Source organism: Podarcis bocagei (assembly GCF_964188305.1).
Source record: "Podarcis bocagei genome assembly, chromosome: 2".
NCBI lineage: Eukaryota > Metazoa > Chordata > Lepidosauria > Squamata > Lacertidae > Podarcis > Podarcis bocagei.
In genome coordinates, this window is record NC_138126.1 from 95,351,518 (window position 1) to 95,361,348 (window position 9,831).

A 9,831-nucleotide genomic window follows, 5' to 3' on the forward strand; every position below is an offset into this window, starting at 1 on the left:
TGACCACATGAGAGAGGCACAGACTCCATCTCACATGGCATCCATTATAAATAGCTCTAACTCCATCTTATAAGCTATTCAGGAGAACAACAGGTCCAGTAACAGATGGCGGTGAGAGTAGAGCAAGCACTGCACATGTTACCCTGCTCTGAGGTGGTGTCTAGTGGGGCCCCAATTACTGTATGTTACTTGTAACTCACTGCATCCCTTTCAGATGCAAAAGAGAACAGGGCTCTGCTGTGTAGAAAAGGGAATTGTACTAGGTACAGCTTATGCCAGCTACACCTGCTGAAACCCCTCTTTTCTACACAACACTTAACAGGTGCACTATGGGAGCCTGTCCTCTTTTGCATCTGGCCTCCCTACTTCCTATAGCATCTAATATATGCACTACTGTGGCTGGGTGCTGGTCTACTTGAACACCTGTGTACAAAAGCTTTGCCTTCAGAAAAACACGAGACTTGCAGCTCCCCAGACATATAAAGCACAAACAATTCTGAACCCCGAGCCTTGAAAATGTTTCATTATCTATTTATTTTCTTACCCACATACCTATCACACTTACGAGCTCAACATGTCCCATGTGACTTGTGCTGTGGTTAACATCAGTCCTCAGGGTTGCTGTGTTTTCAGTTCAGAATCAGTTCAGTCACTTCAGCGACAAGCCAGTTCTGCTGCAGAGTTTTAAGAGAGTCAGTCTGCAAAATGCCCAATTGGGTGCTTGCCATGCATGTTCTCTTCCTGCTTTCCCATGGAACATCAGCCTCCAATGGTAAGCATAAGAAAAATTACAATTTTTTCTGACTTTGCTGCATTGTATCTGTATCTGTGGCGGGGAGTGGAGGGGTTGCCTCCTTAATTTCCCCCCTAAAGTCCTCCCCCTCCCCATTTCTGCAACTAGGGTTCTACCAATAACATTCTACTGTTTCTTGGGGCATTTCTAGACGGTTGCTATTTTCAGATGGGATTCAGTCACATACCAGCAAATTCAGGTTGTGCAATTAAATTTGATTTGGAGCTCTTGTGCCTCCCCTGCTAAGAAAAACAAACAAACCTCCAGACCTTTTGCTGAGGAAGGTGATGGATAAATGCACTAGGAAGTGTGGCATAATGTTTGCTTGATGCAATGTTCTCTAACCTCTCCACAAACAGAACAAATGCTCAAAAATACAATCGGATTGCAAACTTTTTGAAACATTATTAAGGTGAATGCTCAATACACAAGTTGTCTTGAAGTGAACTCAGAGCAGGGCTGGCTGACCCATGAAGCCCAGTGAAGTGATCGCTTAGGGCAGCAGGATTCACAGGGGCAGGAGATCCCACTGTGGATCCTTCTCTCCCCACCCTCATTCTTGATAAAGATCTTCACCCCTTCTTCTCTGGTAGGCAAAGGGACACCATTTAGTAGTTTGCCTCGGGTGCCAAAACGTATTCGACTGGTCCTGCTTCAGAGGCTCCCTTTTGTCTACATAGCCATCATAGCTGTTAACATCATACAAGTAGAAACTGCTCATGTCTTTTAACTCTTGAAAAATAACATTATCCCCCACCCACCCCAGTTGAAAGTCCTATGAATCCCAAAATGTGTATCAAATTTGAAATTCCCATTTTGAGATCTTTACGTTTTTGAAGATTTTTGGATTTGGGAAATCATAATCTACATGGCCCAAATGTTTCCCTGCATACATGATGCCATTTACAGTGAATTTACATGTTAATAATTTCCTACTAAAAAAATCTCACCCCACCCCAGCTGCTATTTTGCACTCAAAGGTGGTGTTCATTGTAAGCTATTGCGGGATTTGATGTGGTTCAGATTCCAGATCAGGGTCATATAGCTGCTTTTTCTCAAAATAGAAGGAGCCAGTTTGCAATGCTTTCTGAAAAGTGTGTAGAAGGTAAAGTGCAGTTTGACCCTCTTTTGATATCAAATGACTGAGCTAGAGTCAATTAACATGGCATTTGACAGGGATTTTTGTTTGGAGTGTGTGTGTGTGTGCGTGCGCGTGCATGCCTGCTGCACAACCAGTGAATAAAACACTGTTTGTGTCTGCAGAAAAGAAAAATACTGCTACAGGCAACGTTAATAGTCTATTATTAATTTTGAAACCTGAGTGTATGAATATAATTAGTGGCTACATGGTGGTTTAAGCTAAATTTATATATAAAAGATTAAGATACTGAACTCTCCTCAAAGCTTTCTGAGAACTAGTCCTCATCGTGCCTAATTTCCCCCTCCATAAATGTTGAGTTCTCAATGGGGGGGGGGAGAGACAGTAAAATATATCAAATATTCAAATAAAAACAGCAGAAAGCAGATCCTCGTGTCTATGCAAAAAAAGTTATCTAAACTAAATGATTTTGGCTGTACCAGAATAAGGTGATAATGGGCTCTGGTAGGCCTGTCTGTGACAGTAGGCAGGGTGGGTGGATGACAGTCGTCAGGAACTTTGCATTTTCCTATTAACATAATGTTATGGGGTAGATGCTGAGAAATGTAGGTTTTCTGCAATGAAAGTGAGCGTCTTTAGAAAACACTGCAGCAACAGTTCTCTGGTTTCCACATACCACTAAATCATGGTTTACTAATGGCTTAGAATTATGTGTGAACCCTTTTCGATGGATTGGCTATGTTTGCTTACTGCTAGCAAACCGCAGTCTGAAACCATGGTTTGTTGTTGGCTTATGAACCTTGATTTGATGGTATATGTGAACTCAGCACGCTTTGTAAACCATGGTTTGTTTGACCACTACACTCCAGACACTCACCAAACAACAAAGGCAAGAGCAGCTGTAAAACAAAACAAGCTTTAAAGAAACAATTCATGGTTTATTTGTCAACTGTGCTTAACTTTGTTAAACAAACCATGGCTGGGCATTATGCGTGAAATTGGCCAATGTGAATCCCTGGCATCTCCAGGTAGGGCTAAGAAACCTTGGAAAGTCATTGTGAGTCAGTGTAGACCAGGGGTTGTCAACTTGGTCCCTACCACCCACTAGTGGGCGTTTCAGGATTCTAGGTGGGCAGCAGGGTTTTTTACAGCACAAGCTGAATCCTCCTTCCATCGAACACTGGTGGGCGGTAAGGAAATTTTACCATCAAGAAAGATGCATTAGTGGGCGGTAGGTACAAAAAGTTTGACTACCCCTGGTGTAGACTAAGGTGGTTCAACCTGTGGCCTTCCCGCCAGATTCAAGAATAATAATCTTAAAATCTTAAAAAATTATCATTTGTGTCATGGGTTGCTAACAAAAGTGCATACATTAAATTTGTTTAATAATTAAATCAATTAAATATATTAATTGTGTATTTAATTATATATATTTATTTAAATATATTGTGTATATTAAATGATATTAAACATATTGTGAACACTTTAATTCATGATATGGAAATTTAATTTAGTTTGTGGGCCGCAGGTTCTGTGCTTAAGTACTCTTGCGTCCCAATTAGTATGAAAAATTGGACCACACTTATATAGACAATATTTCACTAGATGTCTCAGTGGTCTGATTCAGTATAACAAAGCTTCCTAAATTTCCATGTGGGGGATCAGTCTTACTACAGAGAGACTGGACAAAGAAAACATGCTCATACCTTTAAGCAGGCAAACAAATGAAACTGGAAGGGACATTCTTCAGTGCTGTGTGCGTGCGTGAGTGGTAGAGACAGTCTTCCAGGGTGAAGAAACTAAATAAAATAATAATCTCAAGTTGTAGGCATTTCTTCTGGAGGGGTGGTGGTGGTTCTCTTGCTCAAATTCTCCATTATTTTCTCTTAAAGGTCACATGCAGCACATAACTCATTGCCCACAACATTAGAATATGCACCCAGAAAAATGCTAAAACAATAACAAGCATTTTTTTATTTTTAAAAAATTAAACATCCCTGTGTTGTATCTGTCTCCTGCAAACAGTGATATTTCAGGGGCTATGGACAACTGCAGACAAGCACATTCATATCTAAAACTCAAAAGCATGTTGGTGCTAGTAAGGAAAGTCTGATTTCTCCAGGAACTAGTTGCGGTGTAAGTGCTGAATTCCGAGAAGCAGTAGCACTGTCTGGAGGAATATGTATCCCCTTTATCTCCCAAGGAAGCCTGGGAAGAAATTGGGTTCACTTTGCATTTTAATATGAACCACCTTATTTGTGCTTCCCAAAACAGTGCACAAACTGAAACACCAGTATCCTTTGGAATTTGCATTTCCAAATTTTGCAGTGCAGTTCTGTAACCAAAATATTTCTGAAGAAATTTCTTTATTAGGAAAACATGCATTAAAATGCATGCACTAAGGAAAATAACAAAGTACACTGCAGAAATATACAAGCCGGGGAAAAGAACATACAAAAATGTGTCTATTAGGAGAAATGCACCCTAAAATGTGGACTTATTTTCATGAAGACTTAGTTACTGAAAGAATGCAAATGACGCAGGAATGTGGCAAACTGAACTAAAGACTGGGGAGCTAAGAAACTGGGAGTCACTGAAATTGACTGTGCTGTCCATTCCTACTCAAGAGTGAAAGGGCTTCCACCATTTCAGAAACTGGAATTGATTGCATCCACTCTCAGCTCCTGCTGGTTTCAGCATTTGAAACCTGTTGCAATCCATCATTCTTAAAACCCACTGAAGTCAATTGTGCAAGTGTATAGGTAAGTCCCATTATTTTACAGCAGTACGGCCAATATCTTCAGAGTCTCACCTGTCCTGTATGCCTGTCCCTCACCCTTTTTCCCCCTTTAAGTCACAGAAAACAAACCAGAACTAATAGTTATCACTGCTGAGGAAGGGGAGTCTGTCAATATTACTTGCAAGTTTGACCAACTGGCGATGTCAGGGCTGCGTTTGAGACGGACACTTGTGAAAGCCATGGATGTGCTATATGTGAAAAAGCTGGGTCTACGCATGACCAAAGCTCCTGAATATGCTTATCGCATGGAGTACTTTGAGCTGAAGAACGCATCGACGATAATGCTGAAGCATGTGAAGAAGAATGACAGTGATGGGTATTTGTGTGGTGGCACCCTGATAATTAACCAGGAGCCCATGATAATGAATTTCAGCACTATCATCTTGGCAGTGAAAGGTGGGTCAGGAACAATCATTACTTCAACAGTTAGAGGGAATGGCAGCTCGATTTGTTGGCTACAAAGAGAAAGACAAGTATCTAGCAAAATGTGTCTGTGCATGTATATACAGTGGTACCTCGGGTTAAGTACTTAATTCGTTCTGGAGGTTCGTTCTTAACCTGAAACTGTTCTTAACCTGAAGCACCACTTTAGCTAATGGGGCTTCCTGCTGCTGCTGCCGCGCCGCCGGAGCACGATTTCTGTTCTCATCCTGAAGCAAAGTTCTTAACCCGAGGTACTATTTCTGGGTTAGCGGAGTCTGTAACCTGAAGCGTATGTAACCCAAGGTACCACTGTATGCACAACTAACTCATACCATCAGTGCAGTAAGTTGTCATGGACGGGCTGGATGCAGAGGAGTGCTGGGAGGCACCAACTGGGGAATCCCCAAGGGAACCCTCAGTGGAAGAAGGCTCAGAGGCAGGGGATTGGTGGGGGGACAGGACAGACAATGAGTGGTCAGAGGGAGAAGTGGGAGCAGGCTGGGAGAAGGAGGTGTCAGAAGCTGAAGAAGCAACAGGGTTTAGTGAGCAGAAAGAGGCTGTGGCAGATGGCAGCCCAAACTCAGAGGCAGGGGAGGAGGTGGGCCAGGAGACAGAGATGAGGCAGAATTCAGGGAGACTCCTTCTTCTGGACGATGCCCTTAACTCTTTAAGGATAGTACAGACAATGTTAATTAAGCAAACATTAATTCTTCTGTTCATGACAGACATTTATATCTTAGGGCATGTTTGGAGAAAGACTTGTAAATGGCAAAACTTGCATCCACAACCCCAGCATAGCAATTGGGTTCCTGATTTGCTCTTCTTCAGCATAGGCTTGTGTGGAAAGTAACAAAACATGTTCCTCTCTTTCTATCTCAAAAGAGACCTCAGCTATGAAGCTAATGGAGTGTCCTTCATTTCTCTGGGTGCCATATATCCTTATCTTCATGTCACTGCTCTTGCTTGTTGGACTGGGATATTTTATCCTATCTCATATAGATGTGAGTATGACTAACACTTTCCTTTATGTTAGCTGAGTTCCATCAGTCTTCCTCCTAAAAGATTTGCACCTCACTGAGGAAATATTCCCAAGTATATAGCATCAGAATCTCTCTCCCCTTCCCCATAATTTGCTAAATTGTTGGCATAATAACGTGCTTCTTCATGGATCTGTATGAATGAGAAGGTCTCTTGGACTCAGTATCATAGTTATTTCAGGACTGAATGGGCTCATGCAATCTCAGTACTGAAGAGAAAAGAAATAGACTGAAGATTCAAAACTACATCAAAGCATGTTGACATACTGAGTATGCAGAATTATCCCAATTTAAAAGAATAGACAAGCACACTAATGGCTTTTCCTTTGCAGTAATTAAAGCTGAGTAATACCAGTGATGACTTTACCTAAAAGATAGGTGCTCCCATGATAGCTTTTCTCCCCCCAGAATTGATGCCAACCACAACAGCGTGGGCTTTTCCGAGTAGTTTTCTGCTTGATCCACGCTTTCTAGACATGGATCCAAGTGGTTCTCCCCTTGCCTGCTCCTTTCCCAGGGAAACCCAACTCTTCAGCTCTCAGTTGCAGCAAACATCAATCTGGTGAAAAATCTGAATTGCTGTTTGTTCCTAGCACAGTTTTCCCCAGAGGAAGGCAGCAGGACAACAGGAAGTGTGGAGAAGCCCTGTATCTCTGAACACATAGATAACGTTCATCCTAAATTGTTGCATTCCTGAGTTTCCCCCGCAAAGACATTCTGCCTTATACTGAGTCAGACCATTGGTCCATCTAGTTCAGTTTTGCCTACACTAGCTGGCAGCAGCTCTCCGGGGTTTCAGATGGTGGTCCTTTCCAAACCTACCTGGAGATGCTGGGGATGGGACCAAGGACCTTCTGCATGCAAAGTACCGGTATTTGGCCTCCCAGTGAGCTAGGGAGCAACACCTGCTGCCCCTGCTTCCAAGTGCTAATGTATCACAATCCTGTGATAAATTTTGCTTCCATTACAATTGCAGCAAAATACTTTCAGTGTGAGTTGCCTAGTGCTATTGTTTCAAAGTCTTTGTCAGTTGAACCAGGGTTCTCCAGACTGGTGCAGAGATGTCTTCAAGCTGCTATAGTAGTGATCTGTATCATTGCTTGGGTATAGAAGAGGCCAAAGCTCTCTTTTTCTATACCCTATTTTCCCCCCAACACACTGGGCATCAGATCAACACATGCTTACCCATCCCTCCCCTTATCAATATTGACTCCAGCCCTTTGGGATGGATCCCTGTGAGCAATGCATATTAATTGCTGCCTGCTTTCTCCCCCTTTAACAGATCAAGAAATGCTGCAACAAAGGAAAGGCAGCAGAAACACAAAATATGGTCTATGAAGACATGACGTGCAGCCTGAGGCGCAACACTGTGAATAATGTGTATAATAATTAGAAGTGATCTCTTGCCAGATGGAATAATCCCGTCATTCTCAGACTCAGCAAAATCCACTGCTGCAATATTTACTGTACACAATGAATAACAAAGCTGGAATCTACTAAGAATCAAGATCAATTATCGTTATTATAACCACTTTAATTGAAGTAAGCACAAGTCACTGTCTGGAAAAAAGGCATTTAAATAATACTTTAAACTTAAACTTTTTAGCAAGAATACCACCCACCCTGCTTACCTACTAACCCCTTTGCCACCCCCCCTTTCCCGACACCAGGCCAACCCTGCTTCTCAGTTTACACCCAAACAACCCCTTCACTTTACACACCACCCATCCCCTTGCCTACTCTCTCACAGCTCACCCCAATCCCTGTCCTCACAGCTCTTCCAAACCCTCTTTTTAAGGAGTGATTCACACACTTCAGAGTGTGGTCTGCAAAACCTCCCACTCTCCTTTAAACAGCTCACATGAGCGGGCTGCCCTCCCCACTGCTTGAGTGTGTTTTTTTTCTTGCTTGCTGTTCTGCAGTCATGATGGAGTTGCAGCATTATGACAGCATTATAATGTATAGTAAGAAGTAATAATTTTGTATTTTTAGACATTTGCATAGGTTTTTTGACTTTGTGATTTTTTGTTTCCTACAACATAATTTCCCAGGGTTTGATACTGTGTATTTGACTCCTGATTAAAAGTGAGCTTAGCAAGACTTCTAAGTTTATGAGTATATAGGAATTTAGGAAGCTACCTTTTACTAAGTCAGACCGTTGGTCCATCTAGTTCAGAATTGTCTATGTCTGGTAGTGTTTTCCTGGTTTTCAGATAGCAGTCTTTAACAGACCTACCTGGAGATGCCAGGGATTATACCTCCGACCTTCTGCACACAAAGCAATGGTCCTTTCCTCAGGCCTCTGTGGCCAGAATGAGCGATAAATATTTCAATCAAGAATGTGCTATAAACATTTCAATCAATCTCCATCAAAAGGTATTTTTTTGAGGCATCTCTCACCACAGGATATCCTCCTTGCACAATTTTGGTTTACATTCCAACACTGACATTTCCTAATGTTGCCATACATCCTAGAAAGACAAGAAGATACGTGGTGCGCATTTGTACAACAAATGTTCTTACCAGCCAATGAGATTTCTCCTCCTACTGTCTTCCAGCTGCCATGATATTCATGGGTTTCTCTACTCCTTCTTCTGGGACTAGTCATCCTAGGAGTTTGTTTATTTATACTTCCTTGCAACCCACTCACTGATGTCACCTGAGGTTCCACACACGCTTTGGAATTCTGTTGTTATCATACTTTGACCTGGAGAGCCTATTGGTAATCTGGTTTATGATTAGATGATGTATTATACCCTGCACTTTTTTCTCCATGTCTGTCTTCCGGCAAATACTATGGTAACTGGAATGCCGGTTAAATGAATGAGCGACAGTGATTCTTGGAAAGCTTGCAGAACTGTTTACTTGGGGGAGGCACGAACGACATAGCTGGGCAAGTACGGAAATGTATGGGCTAATGAAAGTTTCTGCCCATACATGATGACCATTATTCAAACACTGGGTTAATGTAAGATTTGTAGGAAAAGGTTTTGATGTAATGAGTGAAGTCATCAGTCTTTTCATAACTAAATAAATGCATTTATGGGGAAAGGAAAATGATTTATCTTTTTTAAAATGGTAAACAAATAAATCATAGTATTTTATAATACTTACAAGGGGCTTGCATTGTCCTGCTTGCATTGCCTGCCAACTCTTTGTTCCCCTCCCGTGTCAACAAGGGGAGCATAGATGCAGCAGCAATTGGGGAGGGGGGGGAGGAGACTTTCTCCTTTTCGTTCCCCTTCCTCCTGCATCAGCGGCTGAAAGGATCACTGTGGGCCAGGCCTGTCCTGCCTGTTCCTTTGCAGTGCTGGAGACTGCCTGGTGATGGTGGAAGAAGCAGCAGTGGCACAGGAGGCAGGGCATTTGGCCTCAGGTGGCACAACATCCTGGGCCGGTGGTGGAGCTCACAGATCTTAGGAACACTAGAATTTCTGCATAGTGGAGGGGTTGGCACACAGAATGGGAGCTTTATGTGTGGCACCTCTTTTGGCGAGCAAACAGCCTAGCAAGGTGTGCAGGTGCTGTGCACTCGAATGACAGGCTTGAGCAACACTGAGCAAAACAAGCTTCCTGGGTTCAGAGCCACTGAGAAGACCACAGACCCCACTTTCCTGCAAATGCTCCTGTCTATAGCACACTTTTTTTGCTCAGGAAATGGACTGGTGGGGGGCAGCTG

The 9,831-nt window shown here is 42.5% G+C and overlaps 1 protein-coding gene across 1 annotated transcript; it reads left to right on the forward strand.

Moving 5' to 3' along the window:
• The first annotated feature begins 447 nt into the window (after positions 1-447).
• On the forward strand, positions 448-9,209 carry LOC308582396 (uncharacterized protein). Its single transcript, XM_081185455.1, has 4 exons — positions 448-772; positions 4,747-5,088; positions 5,998-6,116; positions 7,435-9,209. The coding sequence occupies exons 1-4, from the start codon at positions 706-708 to the stop codon at positions 7,543-7,545; spliced, it is 639 nt and encodes a 212-aa protein (XP_081041581.1). The 5' UTR covers positions 448-705; the 3' UTR covers positions 7,546-9,209.
• The last annotated feature ends 622 nt before the right edge of the window (positions 9,210-9,831 follow it).